Source organism: Triturus cristatus, chromosome 9 (genome assembly GCF_964204655.1).
Source record: "Triturus cristatus chromosome 9, aTriCri1.1, whole genome shotgun sequence".
NCBI classification, from domain to species: Eukaryota; Metazoa; Chordata; class Amphibia; order Caudata; family Salamandridae; genus Triturus; species Triturus cristatus.
The window spans coordinates 78,934,961-78,959,346 of record NC_140592.1 but is presented as its reverse complement, the minus strand read 5'-3'; the positions used below and the strand labels follow the sequence as shown (position 1 = coordinate 78,959,346).

Here is a 24,386-nt window from a genome sequence, read left to right as displayed (position 1 = left end):
CAGTCCAAACAACCCTTATGGTGATTGGTTGTAAAGTCAACCTTATAGACCAGCTATCCTAGTGGTAGCATGGACAAGAGCAGTCTTAGCCTAAACTCTGAATGGCATGTGAAGCCAGCTGTGATACCATATATAATCCCTTGAATACCAAATGAAAGGACACCACAACAGATATATATATAAAATAAAGTGTATTTATTCTAGTCAAACCCTCAGCACTCTTTATGAGATTAGAGGTAAGTACAACACAGTCTTATTTAAGCATACATTAAGTCACACCGGTAAGTAATGCAGTTAGGCCCTAGGGGCCACGCAAACCATATACTAAAGAAGTGGTATAAGGACCACTGTCACGGAAATAGGATAGGCCTAGGCCTAGGGAATCGCTGGGGCTACACTGCACTAGCAACAGTTAGGAAGTGGGAGGCCCACGGGATTAAGGTGCAGAGTGGAAACACTCACGCGTAATGCGTAGCAGTTAGAAATTAACAGTTTAAGAAAACTTCTGAAGCAGCTAGAGAGTCGAGACTCGGAAACTAGACCCTAGGATAGTCACTACCCTTGTGAGCACCGAAGTACCCAAGTTACCTAGCCCACGGACTGCGGGTGCATAGGTGTGAACTTGCGTCGGGTTTCGTCGTGGACTTCTATGGATGCCTGAAGGAAAGTTGCTGACAGGCAGTCAGTGAAGAGTGTCCGGTGGATCCCAAGGCTGGGATCAAGAAGAGAGGATACCTGCAAGCAGAAGGGACAGAGTCAAGGTCACTAGCCAGTGACCACGTGGAACCAGGAAGGAACCAGGCGATGTCGTGAAGATTGCAGGTGAAGGTGAAGCTTGTCGCTGCAGCCACGGGGACCAGGAGACGTCGAGGACGACCAGGACCAGGACGCGAGCTGTCCCACGAAGGCTCTTGCTGTCGGCGGCGTCGAAGTCGAACTAGGACTCACCAAGCCTTGGCAAGCGGAACCCACGAAGAACGGAGGACTTGCTTCTGGTGCAGACCAGGAAGGTCTGGGGTGCTTCTCTTTTGCAAGGAAGCGGGAGCCAGTCTGGAGGAGCCAAACCAGCAGTGAAGATTTCTGGATGCGTCGTCACAAAGGCCACTAGCCAACGGGCAGGCAACCGGACAGGCGCGGCAAGCAGGAAAATGCAGAAGGGCCCCACGCAGGACTCGTGGAGTGTGGGGGGCTGATCTTCGGTGCAGATGGTGCTTGGGGTTGGGGCTTCTCAATCCCCGGTGCTCAACTTCGAGGGTGCCTCAGAAGCTGCGCTGGAAGATACTAGCCACTTTTCCCAGGTATCCGGTCCCACGTCTCTCGTCGCCTCCACGGATCTCAGCACGGCTGTGGATGTGGATCAGGGTCGGAGAAGTCAGGAAGTCAAGGCTCTGGTCGGGCTCTGCAGTCGGTCCCTCGTAGAACTTCAGCAAAGCAAAGGGTAGTCTCTTGATGGTGCCTGCTTGCACAGGGTAGCCACTCCTTGGCCACAAGGGAGATTCTTCAGTCTTCTTCTTTCGTCGAATGTCGAAGGTCCAGAGTTTTTGTTCAAGTTCCAGGTTCAGGATAATCTAATCTCCTGGGGCCCAGCTACCACTCTTATCCAAATCTGGGGGGCTGGGTTACCTGCTAGGTCACGCCTTATGGGTGGGACCTGGGAGGGGGGTGGTTACACCACCTTCCCTTTGTCCAGTTTCGCGCCAGGACTGGGGCTGGAGTGCCCCAGCACCGGTTTGAACTGGACTATGCACGGGACACCTTGTGTGCCCCAGGCATGTCTCATTCTTTTCATCCCTCCCTGCCCCAATACACTAAGGCCTGTCTGGGGTGGTGCTCGCACCTCCCAAGGCAGGAAACCTATTGTCCAAGCCTCCCTTGCCGGGATCACTCCCAGCAGCAGGAGGTCAGACTCGTGTATGTGGCAGCAGCATCCATTTTGTGATGCTGGGGCTCTGGTTAACTTTAACCGGGTAAGTAGGTTACAACATGTCTTCTCCCTCTAGAAGGGAGGGATAATATCCTCCTCCCCAGAAATGGGATGGGGGTATTATTCCAAAGTGTTAGACACCTTACACGACATGTTTTGATAAAGCCAAACCATAGTTACCATAACCGTTTAAGATTATAAGGCACTTTAAGAGTATATGGTAGGCTATATCATAGAACAGTTATAAGGACATGGTTCCGAAAGCTGCAGACAGGTTCAGCTCATGCTAGAGCACCATCTCACATGTTACCAAGCACTCTGCCTCCAGGATTGTTAAGGCCTGCAATAGGAGTGGCTGATAGGTACACATGTGTCTATATGTAAGTTAAGTATAGGAATACTACACCTAAGCAAGGAGTGATTACACGACCGTGCCCCAGCTGAGTGATCAGCCAGTTGTGTCATAATGGAAGGCCAGACCAGGGGTGGCATAATACATGCTGCAGCCCCTGGTAGGCCTAGGGTACACCTATGCCCTGGGTACCTAGGGTACACTGTACAGGGGCCAATAAGGTGATCCTATCCAAATGGGTTATGCACCTAAAGTACATAGTATCAATTTAGAGAGAGAACAGCAGGGCTGTGGGTCTGATTAGCAGGCCCACAGCCACATCTAAGTCGAAAACCAGTAAAGCAAAAGCAAAAAGTGGGGGTGAACATAGAAAGCAGACCCTACTCTCCTACAGCGACGCGCAAGGATATTGCTGACAAAAAATCTTTCCGCCTCCAGCTTGACGCCTGGGGATATTCTAAGGTGAGGAATGTAACTAACTAATGTTTTTTACAGATATATCGTTACCGAAGGTAAGTAACTTGTTCTTTAAGTCTAGAGAAGATGGTTTACAATCCATTTACAGCCTAAAATGTAACAACTAATTGTAGGAGGTGCAGTCAAGGACAGTAGCACCGTGACCCTATAAAAGAGTTGCCAACATCATCTAAAAAAGCAGAACAAGTGTTTAAAGAGGCATATCTAGTCTTAAGGTGCATGATAAATGTCCACTGTCCATGACTGTCACAGATGATACCGTGCAAAAGGTCACATGCTTGTAAAGTCTTGAGGTGCAGTTCAGTTTGGGCTTCAGTAGATGGTTGGTTTAAACAGGGTACCTTGACGGATGTCTGGATGAACTATGGTGAGGAGGGAAACCAGAGCACGTAAATAAGCTTGAAGTCAACAAAACTGCACAAGTGTCCAGCTTTTTTACCCAAGGCTTTAAAACCTTTGTGAAGGAACAATTCAGAATGGGGTCCATTGCTTTAAGACATGCAATCACAGCCTGCCTGCAGGACCGGGTGCCCCATTGGTTAAAAGGAGCTCTTGTTAATAGTGCGCTCCTTTCTCTCAGTGGAGCAGGGCACAAACCTGTATGTGAATAATATTTTCTTCCCCAGAATTGCACAATCTACAGCAAGCTTTTTCAGTGACCCAGTTCCATGGCACACTGCGGGCATGACCTGGAAGAAGGCCAAAACAGTTTCTCATAAAGCAAACTCTTAAATGCCTGGACCACCCGGCTTCCAGGTAAGACTGGGGCTTAAGAATATTGTACTCATTTAAGGCCATACAGATGTGAGATCTGGAGGATAAGTTCTATTTGTCTTTAAGCTATTCCTCTACCAGATTTATGCAAAGTGGCCACTTGTAAATCAGTTCACACTATTGTCTTGATTCCTATGCAAAAGCCAACACTATTGTGAGTCAGACTACACTGAGAAAGCTTTTCGGATAACTCTATATTCGGAGCTGCATTAGTCTCTCATGTGAAATTGAGGTTCTGTTCTTGATGCCCAAGATTAGCAAGGCTTCTGACGTCACTAGCTTGCTACACTATTCTTACATTTATCCAGTATTGGGGTATCTTTCATAGATTCACATGCCTGAATCATTCCCCGTCGCCGAGGCGGGAGTCCCCGGTAAATAAAAAAGTAGTGCCAAAATGCTAGTAGTAGTAGTAGGCCCAAAGAAAAGGCCAAAAGCCTGTATCTTAGCAGCCTATCTACCTCATTATGCAAAAAGAACCAAGAATTTGGTAACAACCAATCAGACACCAGCACCCTTCTAGAACCCTCTCAGCAGAGCCAGTTCTCCTCAGATTTTCACCGCACGTCGTGTGGAAGGGAGTCTCCCTTAGTGCCTCTCAGTTTTCTTTCAACTTGCTTCAGCATGTCAGACAAGAAGGCCTTGTTTAAGTCCTGCAGGACCTGCACCAAGAAGAGAGTCCATGTTGATGATCAACATGTAGACTGCATCTACTGCCTCTACCCTAAACATGAGGCAAAAGATTGCAAGATTTGCCGCACCTTCCCTACTAAAACTCTCAGAGATAGGGAGGCGAGAGTGCTTTTGTGGCTTAAATCCTCTTCGTCTGAGGAGGATGACAAAGCCTCTACTTCTAGCAAGAGAGCTAGATCGCAGGACAGCTCTTCCAGCGAAGGGAAGAAGCGGCAGAAATCGCATGATTCTACTTCTGATGCGCACTCTCCTCAGGAGTCTACAGTCAAGCAAACTGTGAGTAAAAGCCTTTCAAAATCTTTGGCTTACTCTCAATCTTCAGTTTCTGTCACCTCGTCTGCTTCTTCATTGACGCACACATTCACGACGACGGCGCTTACCTCTCCTATTATGTCTACGAAGATTACTATCCTCTCAAAGAAGCCCGCCGTCGAGGGGTCGTCGACGAAGTCCTCGTCAACGAAGTCAGCAGTACCGCCGTCGACGATTCCGCCATTAAAAAGCCTGTCGACGTCGAGCTCGTCGACGAAGAGCTCGTCGACGAAGATTCCATCGTCGACGAAGATTCCATCGTCGACGAAGATCCCGTCGACGAAGAGCTCGTCGACGTCGAGCCCGTCGACGAAGAGCTCGTCGACGAAGATTCCATCGACGAAGACCCTGTCGACGTCGAGCCCGTCGACGAAGAGCTCGTCGACGAAGATTCCATCGACGTCGAGCCCGTCGACGACGGCTCCGTCGACGTCGAGCCCGTCGACGACGGCTCCGTCGACGTCGAGCCCGTCGACGACGGCTCCGTCGACGTCGAGCCAGTCGACGACGATAGCACCATCTACGATCCCGTCGACGATCCCGTCGACGACGACCTCGTCGACGATGATCTCTACTCCAGTTTCCACCAGGACTTTTCAACTAAAGTCTTTTCAAAGGCAGGACATTTCACCGCTTACTCCCTCGCATCTCCTGGAAACTTATGTGCAGTGTGACGATGATGATTATGGGGACGACGAGGACGAAGGGCCCTTTGGGATTGCTCGCCATCCTTCGGAACTGCACATCAAATGTCAGGAGGACGATGATGATGAGGAAGATGACAATTATCAAGGGCATTACTATCAGGAAGACATAGTCGTTCCGCATCATAGACCCTGCTACACACAACCTCGTAGGAACGAGATGTCACATCTGCCTCCTACTTTGATACAAGACCTACAAGCCATGCTTGCAGATTATAAGCAGCGTTTTCCACCGCAGCCAAACGTTCCACAGGTTCCACAGACTGCGCCGCAGCCGGACCCATTGCCTCTGCCTGAGGGTCCAGCCCCAATGCCTCAACTGCCTGATCCTCCACAGGACCCGCATCAGGATACAACCTCGGAGGAGGAATACGAAGAGGGCGAGTTGCCAGACCCAGCAGACCCTTGGGATTCATATATAATCCCTATGCCTTCGCCACCTACCCCTCTACCATCTGATTCGCCTCCAGAAGATATAGGGGGGTTCCATAACCTTATGCAGCGAGCTGCGACCAGGTTCAACTTGCCAGCTACCATTGAGCAGTCTGACTGTTTTCTGCATGACTTTAAAGAAGAGTCAAGAAAGGTTACGAGAGCTATCCCTATCATTGACTATATTTGGAAAGAAGGGGTTAAAATCACGAAAAACCCGGCATCAGTACCAGCGGTGCTTCCACGGATTGACAAAAAATACCGTGCTCCAGCCGACAGTCCCTCTTGTCTCATTGGTCAACCGCGTCCAGACTCGGTTATATCTCAGGCAGCCCAACAAAAGTCTAAGAATCCGGCAGCACCGGTCACTACACCACCGGATAGGGAAGGACGCCGACTGGATCTAATTGGGAAAAAAATTTCAACTATGGCAGCTGCTTCCATCAGGGCAGCCAACTCCCTAGCGATAATAGGGCGTTATGACCGCCAGATGTGGTCAGAAATGGCAAGCTTTATCGACCTCATCCCAGAGGATAACAGGCAAGATGCTCGAAAGATTTTTTTGGAGGGTGAGCGTGCAGCCTCAGAGACTATCGACTGCGCACTGGATATTGCGAATACTAACTTTCGCCAGTTGGCTGGGGCTGCAGTTCTTAGGCGCCAGGGTTGGCTGAAAGCTACCACGTTCAGACCAGAAGTCCAGACAAAAATATTGGACATGGCCTATGATGGCGAATCATTGTTTGGAAAACACATAGATGATGCACTCCAAGCAATTAAAACGGATACTGATACTGCAAGATCGTTGGGCTCCTTGCAATACAAAAGAGGTACCTTCAGAGGAGCAAGGGGCCGTGGATTTTCTTCCAGAGGAAGTTATCATACCCAACAAAATAGGTACCAGCCTCAGTATCGGCAATCATATCAGTCTTCCTACAGACAGACTAATACATCTGGTTTCTCTCGTCAAGGCGGACGAAAAAGATCGCAGAATCAGGGAAGAGACACCTCACGGAAGCAATGATTTCTGCAGGGCGCCTTCCACTCCTTTTCCCCTCCCTGTGGGTGCGAAAATTTCAACTTTTGCGACCAAGTGGCAAGAAATTACGTCGGACCAGTGGGTTCTGGACCTGGTTCACAACGGTCATACCTTAGAGTTTGTCACCAAACCACCCAACAAACCACCCAAGGGACCCCCTCCCCCTCGTCTTCACTTACTATTCAAAGAAGCTTTAACAATGCTCCTCAAGAACGCAATCGAGAAGGTTCCTGCGCTTCAAAAGGGGACAGGTTTCTATTCCCGCTTTTTTCTCATCAAGAAGAAATCAGGGGAGTGGCGCCCAATCTTAGACCTTCGCAATCTGAACAGATTCCTCAAGAAGCAGGGATTTTGCATGGTCACTCTGGCGGAAATTCTAGGTTGCCTCAACGAGGGAGATTTTCTAGCTTCCTTAGATATGGAAGACGCTTACTTTCACATCCCAATACATCCGAAGCATCGCAAGTATCTTCGCTTCACAGTGGCTGGCGCCCATTACCAGTTCAAGGTGCTCCCGTTTGGGTTAAAATCTGCCCCAAGGATCTTTACGAAGTGCCTAGCTCCAGTGGCAGCAGTGTTGCGCTCCCAAGGAATCCAAGTCTTTCCGTATTTAGACGACTGGTTAATAAAGGGTCCTTCGGAAAGATCAGTCAAGACTGCCGTGACAACATCTCTTCGTCTGTTCCATTCTCTGGGGCTTACGATCAACAGGAGCAAATCTCAATTACAACCAAGGCAGATCCTTCCTTTTCTGGGCGCGCTGTTAGATACCGTCCGCTGCAAGGCATTCTTGTCTCACGAACGGCAGGTTCGTCTTCAAAACTTAGCAATCCGAATTTCCAAAAGAAAGTCAGTTTCTGTCCGGATGTTCGCGTCGCTGCTAGGGATGTGCTCCTCTGCAATACACCTCGTTCCTCTGGCGCGGCTCCGCATGCGACCCTTGCAGGAGGAGTTGCACCTTCAGTGGCAGCAGGTGATGGGCTCCTTCGACGACATCATCAGAGTCACTTCAGGCATGAAGAGCGCTCTACGTTGGTGGTCCCATATTCCCAACTTATCAGAAGGGCTTACTTTCATTCAGAAGATTCCAGACTTTGTCCTCACTACCGATGCTTCCATGGAAGGATGGGGAGGTCATCCCCAAGATTTACAGATACAGGGGAAGTGGTCCCCAGAGTACAAAAACAAACACATCAACAGTCTGGAATTGCGGGCAATTTTTCTGTCTCTGCAAGCTTTCCTTCCAAGGATTGCAGGTTCTTCGGTTCTGATTCGAACCGACAATACCACCAGCATGTTCTACGTGAACAAACAAGGAGGAACAAGATCAGCAACTTTGTCCACGGAAGCTCAGGAGTTGTGGGAATGGGTCACACTCCACAACATAACCCTCAGAGCAGAACATGTCAGAGGTCTCTGCAATACATTAGCGGACACGCTCAGCAGATCCCAATCAGATTGCCACGAATGGGAGCTAGAGCAAGCTCAGGTGCTCAGAATATTCAGAGCTTGGGGAACACCACCGCTGGATTTGTACGCCACGAAGGAGAACAAGAAATGCCGCTTCTATGCCAGCAGATACCCTCAACAGGGCTCAAGGGGGAATGCCCTGTCCATGCGATGGTCAGGGATTTGTGCTTACGCTTTTCCCCCGATACCCCTGATACCGAGGGTCATACGCAAGATGAAGTTGGAGGGCTGTCGTCTCATCTTGATTGCACCCAGATGGCCACGCCAATACTGGTTTCAGGAGCTCCTATTGCTATCACAGGACCAGCCGATCAGTCTTCGCCCGACGCCCACAATGCTGTCAAGGAACAGGGGTCAGGTTCTCCACCCGGACCCTCAGTCCCTACATTTACACGCATGGCTCCTGACTTCTTAGAGTTTAAGGACCTGGATATCCCTCAGGACTGTAGGGATATATTAACAAAATCACGAGCTCAGAGCACGATAAAAACTTACCGTCTAAAATGGAAACGGTTTTGCTGCTGGTGTGAAGCAAACCAGGTGCACCCGGTGGACGATCCTGCAGAAAAGATCCTTCCTTACTTGTTACACCTGGCAAGATCTGGACTTTCTTTCCCTTCAGTCAAGGTCCACTTAGCTGCACTTTCCAGATTCAGAAGGGGTGCTCATGGCCCTTCTCTTTGTTCATCCTCTTTAATTAAACAGTTTATGAAAGGACTATTCCGAGAGTTTCCTCCGGTCAGACTTCCGCCACCGGAATGGGAACTCAACACAGTCTTAATGCAGTTAATGAAGCATCCATTCGAGCCCATCCACAAGGCTGACCTAAAATTCCTTACATGGAAGGTTGCTTTACTTCTGGCTTTAACATCAGCTCGAAGAGTGAGTGAAATTCAGGCGTTTACTGTAAAGGAACCTTTTCTACACTTCACTCAAGACTACGTGCACCTCCGAACTAATCCAACGTTTATCCCTAAGGTGCCTTCACAGTTTCATCTTAATGAACCAGTGACGTTAAAGACTTTCTTTCCTTATCCATCCACCCCAGTGGAACGAGCCTTACATTCTCTCGATATCAAGAGATGTCTTAAATTCTATCTTCTGAAAACAGAGAACCTTAGAAAGTCCGATCAATTATTCGTGGCTTATGGCCAAACTACTCTGGGAAAGGCGGTTACAAAATCCACCATTGCCAGATGGATAGCATCTACAATACTTTACTGCCATGACAAGGCTCACAGGCCTTTGTTGAGGAAACCCAAGGCCCATTCCACGAGGACAGTAGCAGCATCTACAGCATTGTTTGCTGGTGTGACTCTAGAAAATATCTGCCGTGCTGCGACATGGAAAAATGTCCACACTTTTACCAGACATTACTGCCTCCAATCTACGCATCGAGATGATGCAGCAGTTGGGCAAGCTGTACTACATTGGTTTCTTTGAGATGCCTTCAGGTACCCTTTTTTCATATTTTAATATGTAAGATGTTGATATCTTTAATATAACAATGCAATGTGCTACAATGATGATTTGCTTTCATGTTTACATGCTTTTCTCTTTATAGATGGCATATTTCGAATTTTAAGATCTTTTCTTATACCTCTTGTTAACAAGCTGTGGATGCAATTAGGGAGTATCAGCACTAGTCTCCCGCCATCCGCAAACGACTGTATACTTGGTATACTGCTCGCTATTCTGATTCAGGCATGTGAATCTATGAAAGATACCCCAATACTGGATAAGAAAACAAGTTACTTACCTGTAACTACAGTTATCCAGTATTGGTATCTTTCATAGATTCACATGCACCCACCCTCCTCCCCGTAGAGTCAGTTCTATATAATTTGGGACGTTCACTTCCCACTTGTGCTACGAAAATCTGAGGAGAACTGGCTCTGCTGAGAGGGTTCTAGAAGGGTGCTGGTGTCTGATTGGTTGTTACCAAATTCTTGGTTCTTTTTGCATAATGAGGTAGATAGGCTGCTAAGATACAGGCTTTTGGCCTTTTCTTTAAGCCTACTACTACTACTAGCATTTTGGCACTACTTTTTTATTTACCGGGGACTCCCGCCTCGACGACGGGGAATGATTCAGGCATGTGAATCTATGAAAGATACCAATACTGGATAACTGTAGTTACAGGTAAGTAACTTGTTTTCTTATGACTATCAATGAAGATCCTATTGTGTAGAAGAAATAACAGTACTCGTTTTGTATCATAGGAATCTTCATTGAAGTCATAAATTATTCTCTCTCCTTGCCCTCCTTTATTTCTTGAGCATGCAGTATAAAACCTTCACAATTGTTTTCTTAGTCTCCCTTCTTGCTTCAAAAACTACTGTCTGTGAGGCAATTGCCAGTACAAGGCACCATGAGTTGTGGAAGCCCCTGGAGCCCAGAAGGGACGAGATAATTTTTTGTACTCGTATAATGTGAGTCAGTCAGGCTTCACTTTTCCTCCTAATTACGTAGACTCGTAGGCAGTAGCGTGTGTTCCAGGTGCCTCAATGCAGTTTTGAGGAGGGTTTTGGTACTACATATAGTCTAAAATGTTGAAAACCTTACCTGTAATAGGCGTTTGGAGAGTGCTTCGCAACATCAGGACAAATTGGATGCTCTATTTATATATAGATACGTGTATATTAATATGAAGTGTTCTGGGTCCCTGGACGCTGGACGCTGAGGGGAATTATGCTGACGTATTTCTTCAAAGAAGACTCCTGTAGTTTAGAACCAGTACTAAAAGTAAGTAACCATTTCTTACCATGGCAGCCTTTCTCCTGTGTATACCTTTAGATTACGTCATCATTCAGTTTGACCCCTGCCATTCGAATCCTAAGAAAAGTTTCAATTGCTGCCTGTAATCTAGAGCATTAATATGAGTTGCTTCTCTGACGCTCAAACTCAGCAAATAGCCTTAACTATAATTTATATAAGATGCTAGACAAGTGCACAGTGCCTAGGGACCATCAAGATCATTCAAAAGTAAATATTTTTTTAAAAAAAACATTACAGGAAGTTCCTTACGCCAGCGATCACCATGAGCCAGTAGGCTATTGCTTACCAACAGGCTTGCTTTATCATCGTCGACACTTTCCTGTTGTAACGGGAGGGACACTCACCATGCATATCACTAGTGGTGCTCGATGTATATAACTAATTAATGTCACAAGTGCACAGCACCCTCCTGCAGGTCCTAAAAAAAGGTAGAAATAGATTTAACGCATTAAAGTAAAAATTAGTCAAGCAAGGCATGTCACATAAACTTTTATTCTATATCTAGGCTCATATTAAAAATACCATGTTTAGATCATTGTATTGCGAAGGGCCTACATGTTTCATTGCCAAACCAGACTTCCAGGCATATTCATCAGGACTCGAGGACCAGTTGGCAACCAACTCACGTCGCGTGTGGATGTAAACTCCGTCTGCCGGCACAGAAGGAGGCCACAGTTTTGCTCTAGAATGACCTCCTATGGCCTACAGGTAGGCATTTACCCGATGATCATATGGTACAGTGCACAGCTGGGTGTCAACTGATCCTCATTCCTCATGCCCATATGAATTTGCCTGTAAGTCCTGTTTGGCAATGAAACCTGTTGACCATTCTTAACCAGGGGGTTTATGGGGCCAAGAAAAGACGGCGACAGTCTACTGAGTCACATGCTAGTATGATTTCTATTTTTTAAAGGCAGCCAAACAAATTGTTCTACTCTTTTGCATTGCTGGCTATTGTAGGCAATGTAATATCCCTGCTCAGATTTCTTCCCTGAATTACTGTTGAAGCCATTTGCGTGAGTGCACAGTAGCCATTAACCATTAATTTAACTTTACTAAGGCACCTGTTGGACTGTAGATAAAGAGGCGGCCTTCGGGATGAAAACCTTTAAGACTACTGGGGAACAGTAGGATTAGGCTCGGTCCTTCCGGGCACTGATTGTGCAGTTAAGAAGAATTGTATTATGGTAGGAAGTGGCAGCAGAGGAGATATCTTCTAATAAATGGGCTGTTCTTCACTGGAGGGGACCTCTCCTACTTGGATACAGACGGACTCTGAGTGAGTTAGAAAGGTTGTGTGCCCAGTGGATGCATTTTGATGGTTAAAGTGATCATTTAATCCCTTTCCCCCTCTCATCTATGACGTTAAACAGATCAAAGAAAAAAATGAGTTGAGCTATTCCATTAGTGTCCAAGTTGGGAGCTTTTAAGGAATGGTTGCACCCAGCTTTATGTGCTCAAGACAAGTTGTTTAGCTATTAGTGAAAGGGGAGATTTCCACAATTAATACCGCAAATAGCTGCACATGTTTATTATGCCTGCTATGCTCAACCTTCACTTATATGGTAGTTGGGACCAAAGAGAAACAAAAACGATTGCGAGACGAGGTCTGAAACACTTGCACTTCAAAAGTGTGCTAGCTTTCTAGGAGCCAATAGAAACTGACAATTCAAAGAAGATGCCAAACACAAACAGCTTCTGTGCAGTTGTACCAGACTCTAGTAGGCTGTCGCACCACTCTGACCTCTATCAACGTGCTTTTGAGGCCACGTGCCAGTGTAGATTGATTGTCTGAGACAAAAGTCTGTGGCATGACTGACAATTAGGAGCAGGAATCGTTCTGTAGGCTGGAATTCTTTATTCTTTATTGACTAGCTCCAGAGTTTAAAAGTAGCTGTGTTCATCAGGGAGCAGATGTGCAGTTTGGGCCAGGTCCAACCTGGGGGCTGTCTCTGCCAATGTTTTATAGCTACTGAAATTGCTACTTCACCTCTTACAGTATTTGTTTTTTCTCTTTGATCATGCTAATGAGCTTTTTAGGTCTCGGCTCGAAGGCTGCGCTTGCGCAGTCTCGATCCGAGATTTAATGACTTGGAGAAGAGGGGCTTGAACCCGCCCCTCTTCTCCCCTGTTCTCCATTGGCTGGCCTCTTGAATGCTGGCCAGCCATTGGAGAAGAGGCCCGTCACTCCGATCAGGCCCCGTCCTTTTCGGATTCGGGGGCGTGTTTTTTTCAACAAATCTAATTATCTCCTCCAGCCAATGGCAAGAGGAGAGAAAAGCAAAACACGCCCCCGAATCCGGAAACGCCGCTGCCTTTCTCCGAGGCATTTCTGCTTCGCCTCGGAGAAAGGCAGCAAGGCTCAGGGCACCGCAGTCTGTTACCTTCATTTCTGGCTCCCAGAAACAGCCGTTTGGGTCTTTGTGTACCTTTGATTTGGGCCTTCGTCTCGCGTGCTCAATGGAAGGAAAGGCCGTGCCTTGACTGAGGAGCGCGAGGCGGAATACAGAGCAGCCGCCGCCTCCCGTAATGGGATTGAGAGCAGCATGCGCGAGTGTTTCAGAGTCAGAAGCGAACAGATGTTGGTATAAATTACCTCGGTGTCTGACGTGTTGCAAATTAAAAGCGCGGCTGGCATCGGTAAACTCTGTCCCCAAGTTAGGAGGGACGAGGGCTGTGATTACTGTCCCGCTCAACAGTGGTCCGAGTGCCTCCCTTCCCACTCCATCCCCGACTTGAGCATTCCGCATCGCTGAGCGCCAACAACCCACGAAAGAGCGAGAGAGAGAGCCGCGCGGCTCACTTCAGCAGTCTATGAAAATACCATCACTTTGTGACAAATAAACAGTGCACGTTCGCCCCCTCCCCTCGCTGCCCCCTGCTGCCACCAGCTACTGCCCCCTCCATACCACCAACCCCCGATTGAGTCGCTGCGCTGCATTTAAAGCACGTATTTTATTCTGCAGCGAAGCCATGGGCATTCTGTTTTATTCGTGTTGTTCCCCTGGAACAGGAGGCTGTGAGCCCCCCCCCCCCCCACACACACACACCCCACCCCTCTGAACTTGTCTAGTGCCCGACGAGGATGATTTGTGTTCTCACTTGTGGGGGTATAACTGTCACCGCTGATCTGCTCAGGGCCCAGATTACACGTGATGAGGGCTGACCCCTCTTTGAGTGTTCGCACTTTCTGCACTCACTGCCGAGCGCGCTGCGCACAAAAGTCCCTCAGATGTCGCGGCCATCAATCTCGCGCCCGGAGAGTTAGAAAATGCGTGGTTGGCTGCAGACCCTTGCAATGCATGGGCACTGAGCAACCACACAGCACACCACAGACTCTTTGAATTAAAACTGGTTAATAGCGGTTCGTGGAGATATTATGCATCACTTATATCGTTTTTATAATTATTAGGAAAGGTTCGAGGGTCTTTCAGACGAGGGGGCATATGTCAAACACCAGACCCGACTTAGGCTCACAGGTCGGGCTCATCCGCCCGTCCCCCAACGCAGTGATTCCAGATGCTTGTCTGTCAGTGGGGTGAACCGAAGACCAACCTAACATAATAAAGGGAAGGCGGCTTCAGCATAATAATGAGCGTTTAGAGGGAACCTTTCCGTGCCCTGGGCTTTTCTTGGCAAACCAATAGTTCACAAACAAGCATTTACAATGCAACGGTCTCGGCATTTGAGAGTGATTAAGCTATTGACATTGTAAATAACAATGCCGTTTCTTTAAATGTTTTAAAAACAAAAACATAAACAAAAATAATGTCATGAACAATGCCAATAGCTCTAACTTTACCAATGCCGAGACCATTGCATTGTAAATGCTTGTTACTTTAGCATCCTCTATCAAGTGAGTATAGTTGTGTCACCGAAGTACGTAATATATACTATTGCCAAATGTATCTATTTTTTATATTTTACTGAATAGGTTGACTTGATTTAGCTTTTTTCTCCTGAGTGAAAGGTTTGGCCTTTATCTGCTACCAAAGAGGGAGTGGCACAGTAACATTAGAACTGTTCAGCATTTATGTGAACCATCGGAAACCGCATGGAGCTTAAGTTCTGGTTTGACATGACTTTCACGGCCTCGTAAGCCAGTAAAGTTTGTGTAGAAGGAAAATTACCATTGTCTCCTCTGAGGGAAGGCATGCTAGAACATCACCTAAGATGAGGATCATGGAAAAGTTATAGGGGCCTTCTCAGTTGTGATATTATCTTTGAAAATGACTTGCTTCTAACAACCTTAGTTTATATAGGCATATCATGCTTTGCCTAGAGCTCTCCTACAGAACTTAAAGCCCTGTCTTTTTGCATAAATGTATGGCCTTTTAACCCTGGTATAAAAAAAAGCAGCTGTTTCGAAAGCGGAAAATACCCCTGTTTTCTGATATGCAGAGCAGATTACTGCAATGGTATTTAATGAGATGATGCACCATTTGCTCACCCTAATCTTTCCATAGCAACAATTTTGTTCCCAACGTGCTATGCAAAAGTTCTTGCTAATGATGTTGGGCTCCCTCCCAGTATCTCTGCTATAACAGTGGACAGGTAAAGTATTTTATTCTTTATTCAAAATCAGGTCATAAACTTGGAAAGGTCATAGATGCCTCTTGAATTTGCTCCTTTTTCTTATACTAGTTCTCATAGTGCTCATTGGGAGTCCCACGCAAGCTATTTTGGAAAGGTGGAGTTGTCTTGAGAATTAAATACTGTTTGCACAGCATGAACCTTCAAATACTACTTTCTACTCGACCACACCTGGAAGCTGCGGCTTCATTTAGTTTTTGTTGTGCTGAAACATTGTCTTGTCTTCCTCATATATACGTGCTTAGTACTGCTTTTATCTGAGGCGGAAAACCATCTCACATTGCAAATCTCTATACTTTTTTAACCTTCCTCAGTGCAGGGGAGACGACCTACAATCTCGATCATGCCAACGACTTGCGTTTGGAAGTGCAAAAGTTGTACGAGTTGATCGATGCATTAAGGTAAGAAGAAACGATTGGAACTTGTTTTTCTCTTGTCGTTTTTTCTGCCACTTCTCCTCTATTGTATGCACACCACTGGACACACAGACCCTCGTCTGCTATAAAACATGCAAGGCTCCCACTTTTTTGTAATTGGCACCTACAATTTTAATATTTTGAATGTTTTTAGTAGGTTTTGAAGAAAGTTCCACTTAAAGGTTATGTGTTTGATCGCTTACCCTTATCTTATTTTAAATAATATGCTAAATAGGGCCTTAAAATATTAAATTGATCCTTTCAAGAAGCTGACAGATTCTAGAAACATGACAAGTGATAGCTTCAGTTCAGTGCAAATAGATGTTTTCTTTTTTTCAGATTTGTATTTAGCTTCTTTGTCTCGTGTTTAGGCTATACGCAACCGGGTTAGTCTTCCAGCTAACATTTCCAGTGATCTTCTGGTGCATTTAATGTGGGATCTTCTGCTTTATTCTGCTGCTTGCTTGTATTTTCTCACCTTCTAGGATTTTATCTTTGGCCGTTTAAATTGATGTCATTTTGAGTTATAAATGAATCTGATCAAAGTACAGTTATATTGTTTGACCAAGTGTCTGGTAGTTGTTTCTATGAGATACTAGTTTGTGCTATACTAGGAGGATCTTGTAGAAAGCTTGATGTAAGGCTACCTTCAGTCAAAGTGAGTGTAAGTGTTCCAACTCCAGCGGTCCTCCCAATGGTATGTGAAGAGCTTTGGTGTCGAAGACCGAACTTGCAGGAACATCGGATCCGTAGACGTATGCTATTTACCCTACTCTTGAGGGTGACTTCATAGTCCCCAATAAAGCTTAAAGAGAGAACTCTGAAGGGGAACTAATGGCCACCTGATGAAAAACAAATGGAGTGAAGATGGAAGAGTTCAAGCAGCGCACTTGAGCACCAAGTGATAAAAGTGGCTGGCAGCTTTGAAGAAATTGTGAAATGCAGCAGCTAACGTAGAGGATCCCCGATAATTGTATGAGGGGACCCAATCCCACATAAAACTGCTGTCTAGTGGCAGCTTACCGAGCTAGTGCCCATCTCATGAATTTGGACTTCAGAGGAATACTGAGAGACTGAAGGCCTGTCCTCCTGAACTGGGGCTTGACTGAAAAATCTGCCATCCTGAAAATAAGTTATAGAAGAGACGAAGGGGGTTAACGTGCTGAGAAGTGAGAAGGTGTTACCAAGACTATGTACGCTTCTAAGAGACAAAAAAAGGAGGATGACGAGATACATTTTTTGCCCCTCAATCAATCCTCAGAAGGCATAAGAAATGGAGATGACAAAGTATCTGGGGGAAAGTGTTCCTTTGCTTTCCTGTGCTATTACTTGTCTTTTTTATAAGGTGCACTCTGGCTACTGCCACAGATAGACAAGAATATCTCTGCTTTAGACTATTCAATTTGATACACTGCAGGAAACAGTAAGGACGCTAGAAGGCTGAGTTTCCCTCTTAGAAAAACACCTAGGCAACCTCAGTCACCAGATAAAGAACTCAAAGAGCAGTCAGGGAGATACAAAAGGAATTGCTGAGGACCGATGCTTGCATATCTTAATATCAGTCATAAAAATATTGTGGTAAAAAAAGAAATCCTAGCAAAAGTATTGACTACAAAAATATGAGCATTTATTGCGTAAAGTGTAACTCACTATATTATTATCAGCACAAATAGTGACATAAAAATATTATTTAAACAACAATATCATGGTAAAAAATACTGAACAGAATATTATATTCCAGAGAAGTCATGAGACATAACCAAAATATTGAAAACTAAAATAGTACTGCATTCTGGGTCTTATAGTCATGGTTCATATGAACGTAAATAGCTTCAGTAACAGACTTCAAAAAGTATCTAAAGAAAAGCCCAAAAAGAAAATCTCAAACGCCTAATAAAGAATTATATTTTAACATTTCACTTAAAATAAAAATATAAAAATTATTCATTTAAAAGTAACATCTATCTAATTAAATATTAAAACAAAAATGAAATCATTACCTAATCAGTAAAAGACAAACAGTTAAATAAGAAGACCTTACTTAATAATTAAAAGCTATATATAGTACTAACCCCAAGCACTAATTACTCGACCCAAACCTAACTAATGAGAGAAGATACACTGCAGAAACCATTACTGTTAAAGAGAAAGAGCAACTGCCCACCACATTGCAGAAATTAGTTTTCAAAACCATTACTTAAATAAAGTAAAAATGACATTTAGAAACCTCCAAACATATAAAAATATATCGCTCATCTCATTCTACAAAGAGTAGCACTGACATATATTTGAGGGGGGATTATGCAGTGTTAAAAAAAAAAAAAACGTGGTGCAAAGAGAAACAAAACACATGCCGTGTAATGCCAATACCAAAAGAAATCAGTAGTTCCCTGAATGTGAACAGTGGAAGTCATTCAATCAAAAGGATAGTAGAGAAGCTATGCTTCGGGGGAGTAACAAACATAAGAAGAGGAAAGAAAGCCATTGAATAAGAAGCAAGCCAATTAAAGTGCCAATAAAGTCAAATAATGGTAAGCAGTGAGCTGGCACAAAGCCCACTGTATTGTTTTGGAATGCTCCACAAGAGATCTTTGTTTTTCACCTTTGTTGTCTCACTGTAGATAGTTAAAAGCTGTCTCTAGATGAGACCTAAATATGTCTATAAATGAACCTAGATACATCACCTCAGATAAAGGGATACAACTATTAACCCATCTGGGTTACACATATTGGCAGGATAATAACATTAATAAAATAACTCACTGGAAGTGCAAACATAGTTTTTTAAACCAGTGCTATGGAAGAGCAACCACACTTAATGACAGTCATTATCTTTGTGAGGCAGAAACTGAAGTGAGACGGGTGTAGTGGGTGATATAAAAGCAATAGCACCCACCTGTACTTTACCTACAGGCGCTATGAAAACAGACAATGCCCACAAATACCTTAGCATCTATATGACACCAGCCCCCTTACAGATCTAAAATGAACAATTAACAACAATCAAAAACCGCAACAACCAGTACCTTCTCTTACCAACTCCAGTCCCACAAACATTGGGCAAAGTGCATACGTTTTGAAGGTCTGTTTTACCATTATAACTGCAATCCTACAAACAAAAATCCTAGGTAAATAAGGAATGCTAAAACCCCAATGCAACCAAAAACATTTGAGAAAATAATTAACATAATAGGTAATTATTTTTAAAAAATCACCTACACCCGTAAATAGATGAAACTCAATAAAATAAAAATGGATAATATAAACACAATCACCCACATCTTTCTTATAACCCAAAACAGTTTCACAAATTTTAAAATTTTAAAACACCACCTATCAAGAATGCAAGTTAGCCAACACACCCATAACAAATAAGGATAAAAAATAACTATATAAAATGATCCCTCCTATACCTATAAAAAACAAAATAGGAACCCAGCATTTACAGTACCAGCCCACGCATGAAAGCAAGCTCAAGTCCCTAATGGAACCCACAGACACAAAAAGGACCCCCTACCTAAAACGAAATAACTCCCTAAAATACTTTACATAACCATAGACGTATTTTTCATACAACACAGAGTGTGAGGAAACCAGTTTTCGATAGGATGAATGACAGCAACCTCAAGTAGTCTGTCAAGCATGGATGTTTTCCTGAAAAGCAACACTCATCCTTACAACATTATAAAACTACATATCAACGTTCCACTGGATACGTTCAAGCCAGCGTTCTCCTTCAAACTGTGCTCCCTTTGGTCCCATTTTTTTAGATATAGCCCAAGAAACTATTTTGACACATGCAACAATAAAATATGCCACTCCAAGGTTTTTATAGAAATACAAAGCCCCACACAAATCCAGATTTTTTTAAAAGGTGACCCAACACCAGACTATGCAATCGTTAATTCTGTCAGGTATAGGAACGCATTGGCCCCTGAATTTAGGAGGCCAAGAAAGTTTGTGGTAGCCGCAGGCACCTTAAAAATGCCCACTCAACGGCTCTCCTGAGTCTTTACCAGAGGGGAAATAATGGACTGCATGAGAAATTTGGAGATGATTGAATGAAGCATCGTCAACAGGATTTTTAGAACAGTAAAGTAAAAGTGCACTTTTTTCAAACTAAATTAGCAGTGCGGCAGTGGACTTAGTCGCTTCCACCTTTTACTGTCATGGAGAGGCCATTAGAAGATCTTGGTTTTTCTGAACCTCTTTAAAACCATCAAAAAGTAGTGAATCCCCCATTCTGTGGCACATTGTCGTTTGTCATGCAGACGAAAAACATCACAAAATGAAAAATGAAGATGAGAGCCTAAAAGAAAAGACGGTTCAGTCCACTCGATGGCCTCATCAGCCCAACAGTCAATACCAAAAGGGGCAAAAATATCAAAAGGGCAGATGTGTTCTAAAACCATTACCCTGCAATCTTCAACACCTAGACTGGGAAGACATTCGTCGGGGAGACAGTAACAACCAGCCCAGCAACATTTTGCCTTCCCCCTTTTCTTATGCACTTTGGTGTGGGATGCGATGTCTCGTCATCTGTAAGAGTGGCCTTCAGTCAAGGAGGAGGAACGGGTACTAAGTATTGTTTCTCAGGCATACTACCATCACTTCAAAGACACACTCCAAAACCTAAAAACGCACACCAGCAAAAGGTGTTATGAGAAGAAATTACCCCACTTCTGTTGAAAAAATCCCATAGAAAAAGTACCACACAAACAAAAAGGTCAAGGCATATTCAAGGTATTTCTTGATTTAAAAAAAAAAATAAAACGTCTGAGACCAGAATTCAGGCAAATTTTGGAATTACTTCTACTAAACAAATACATCAAAAAAGATAGGGATAAAGGGGAGAGTATTATCAATGTGGAGGAAATACAACACCCTCACCACAACTCAGCAAGTCCGACAGCAATAGGGATAACATTGCTACTGGGGTCTATTGCGTCTTGTATGTACATAGCCTGGGATGCAAGATTACATATGAAACCTTTGAAACAATGCCTAGAACCAGGGAGATAAATGGACTGTCTGGAGTGCTTTAAGGCGCATAACTATTTTCACTCTATTTTGCATTAGAAATCTATAAAGTACATTGTTTTGCTAAACATCTCCACATCGATATGAAATGTACACATATCTACGGTGCTCTGCTCTTGGTCCACACAGACAGCGAGAGATCATTCAAACCTGATTCCTACAATGCAGAACTTAGACTACAACTAAGTAACATTTTCTTCTTGCTTTGTACATCTGGCCCCAAATCACATAGGCAAACGATCAGCATTAGCAATGGATAGTCGGGTGCTTTAGGCAACAGATAAATAGAGGAGGATAAAAAGTTGGAATTAGTCTAAAAAACATGTAAACACAACACCCACAGAATGATAATACGGAATAATTTACATATAAATATATATGTTTGCACATGTATGAAGCAAGACTAAAAGCACAGGCCTAATTCAATTAGGCAAGCGGTGTCAAAATCATGTTTGAATGCTGGATACAAATCAAGATATCACATACAAAACAGCAGCAGCTGTGTGCCCCTTATAGTACTGTTCAAATGGTAAACGGGCTCTAAAGATCCACACCTGCACAATGAAACATTGACTGTGTGGCAGGTAGTGAAAGATCAGTAATACACCATAGAGATTGTGGATGGTTGCTGGAAAAAGAACAGGAAATTGATAGGGTGAAAAGCCAGGAGGCTGGAGATCAGAAATGGTGGACCAGTCTATAGGAAAGCCAACATTATCATTGCAAATGACTGGAACATGAACCCTAAAGTAGAATACGGTGACATTAGAGTGCCAAGCTGCGTAGCAGGTTGTGTAGTGGACACACAAAGCAGCAGCAATGGCGATTGACTGCACTGCCCCCGAAAGGACCTTAATAGATGAATGATGTCTGGATGATCTCCCAACAATCCACAGAGAGCAGTAAAACATTTTTCCTGCAGGATGTAGTCCACATTCATGCTAGAGCGCTACTGAAGCATGGGTCGAGCCAAAGGTACCAGTCACTTGTGAAAGCTTGGAGTTCAATGTTATTGCAGGCTTGAAAGTAAATCGACTTCTTGGTAGAAGGCTAGAGCCTAACCGCAATGCTGCTCAGATGGATATGGTAAAGAAGGTTGACATCTGCAGTAGTCAAGATAGGAGTCACACCCTGGGATAAATTTGAAGTGAGAGACCTTAGAAAGTCCGGAATAGCACAAAAACAGTCTTGCATGCTTGAAGCGGTCGAGTCTATATCTTTGATGGTTGTAACACCTGTAGAGTTCAAGCGTTCTACACTGAGAAAGTTGGCAAAGTGAGTTCAATATTGATTGTCAAGAAGACATACTGTTGCAGCCACAGAATGTGCTGTTTGCACGTAAAAAATTAAGCTGTCAAAGTTAGTCATTTTTGTACTGGGTTAGAAATGGATACTAGTTTGTCCAATTAATCAAGGTGCAATGGGGGAACGATGGTGTTTTGCCTCAAAGAATGTGTGAAGTCCTAATGAGAGTAGGATAAACCCTTATATTTCAACATTTCACTTTCATTTCAACACTCAGTTTATAAACATAACCTTGACACAACTCACATTTTGAAGAGCTTGTTCTGAAAATAAAGCTTCAGATTTCTATTAGTGCATGGAATTGTGGAATGAGAGAAGTGGGTTCAGCTCATAGTTGCTAGGCTGACTTGGCAAAGTCTAAAAAAGAAATGTGTATCTAATGTTATGTTAAGCATTGGTAAAGCGTGCATTTATCCCAGAGGAGGTCATGACACTAAAAGGGGAGGAAAGTAAATGGCAGCTAGAAAAATGGGTTGTAGAGCACGGAAGATTAGGTGAACCACTAAGATTAGGTGAACCACTAAGATTTCAATTCTTTCCTGAAAAGGGTAAACACAGAAGTGCTTTTGAGTGAAAGCGGAAGGCTGGAAGCAACATAGGAAAAGGAGGGATAAATGCCCAGCCCAAAGCAATAGAAAGGATCGCCACCGTTTTTGAAGAAGCAAACAGAAACTTGCTTGTGGGGGTGGTACAATCTGTATTTCTTTCTGAGATAGGAAGGCCCTGAGTTATAGATGCATGATGGGTGAAATGCAAATCTTTGAAAGGCGTACTGGCTGGTTGTTTCCGTCACACCTTATTCCAAAAATGCAGATGGATTTTGTGTATTTCTATATTTTAACCGTCTCATCAGAGTCTTATTTTAGGCATCTCTCCCCTTTTACTTTTTGTATTGAGATTAGTCCACCCAGACTATCACAGTGTGAGCAGTAAGGTCGGGTGATGCTGGGAGTCTCCCGTCACGAGTGGGCCACTTGACTGCAAGTTGACCTGTGGGAGGGCAGCCCTTCCTAGTGTTGCATATTCAGGAAAACAGTACCCCTGCACCATCGTCATGATGACTATCAAGTAATTCAGAGTTATAGGCCAGCCATTGTGACCCAATTGTAAGGCCAAGACGGATGGATGTACCTGTTGGAGCCTCTACAGAAGGTAACCATGCGCAGCATATAATGATTTCAGACGTTCAACAGTTTGGAAACCGCGAAGAAAGGTGACCCTTGCTTCATCATATGATATTGTATGAGGCATGGGTATTGGGCCTTGTAGCAGAAGAGGGTTTTGTTAACAAATGGTAGAATGCTGTTCTTATTGCCTTAAACATATATGGTGACCAATAACTTTGCTGTAGCATTGCTAATGTAGTGCTGAGGCCAGCAAGGTCAAGTGCTTTTGTGAAGTGAAGCCTAAGTGCTTCATTTGGGTCATGCTTATCCCATATCCCCGGCATGGATTTCATTGGGATACTCTCCTGGGTAAGACTGCAGGAATATTATGTGGTGATTCTTGCAAAGGGTGTATCCCCATTTGACCTTGTTTGTAGTGCCATCATGACACTACATTGACCTTAGATGTATATTGAGATAGAGTAACAGCAGCAACTTTACAGGTCTAAACCCACATGTTTGCAGCTAGGTCAGCCACATAGTTCCCTTTCGTGTGACCCATTTACTTTTACGGGCAATTGTAGGCTGTCCATGGAGGAAAGAGAGTGTATCCCATAAGCTGGCTACCATCCCAAAAGCTGTTTAGCTTTTTTGATTTACTTTTTTAATCCTTTTTGGCACCAGTGATGTAGGTCTGCATCGTAACTTTGCACACAGAAAGTGGAATCCTACACTATGAATGTGGAAGCTTAACAGATCAGGATTATCATTTTTTTTTAAGACCTAAGAGAGACTGGCACTTCCTTTCCTGTAAAGTTCTATCGCACCCTCATGGTTTGGAAAAGGGTCCCAGGATGCCTGACCCAAACATGGCCGCCAGTGGTGACTTTCTTTTTTTCCCCCTCCTGATCTTCTTCCTTGCATAACCCCTACTAGGACTATGCCTGACCTCATGACGACGTCTGTAATTC

The 24,386-nt window shown here is 44.3% G+C and overlaps 1 protein-coding gene across 2 annotated transcripts in view; it reads left to right on the top strand.

Annotated features, from left to right (window-relative positions):
* The window catches only part of RBSN (rabenosyn, RAB effector), a 189,437-nt gene that overhangs the window by 129,555 nt on the left and 35,496 nt on the right, over window positions 1-24,386 (top strand). For both annotated transcript variants that reach the window (XM_085624454.1, XM_085624455.1), the window contains one exon: window positions 15,863-15,949. In XM_085624454.1, coding sequence (XP_085480580.1) covers window positions 15,863-15,949 — 87 coding nt within the window. The remainder of the gene's footprint in view (window positions 1-15,862; window positions 15,950-24,386) is intronic.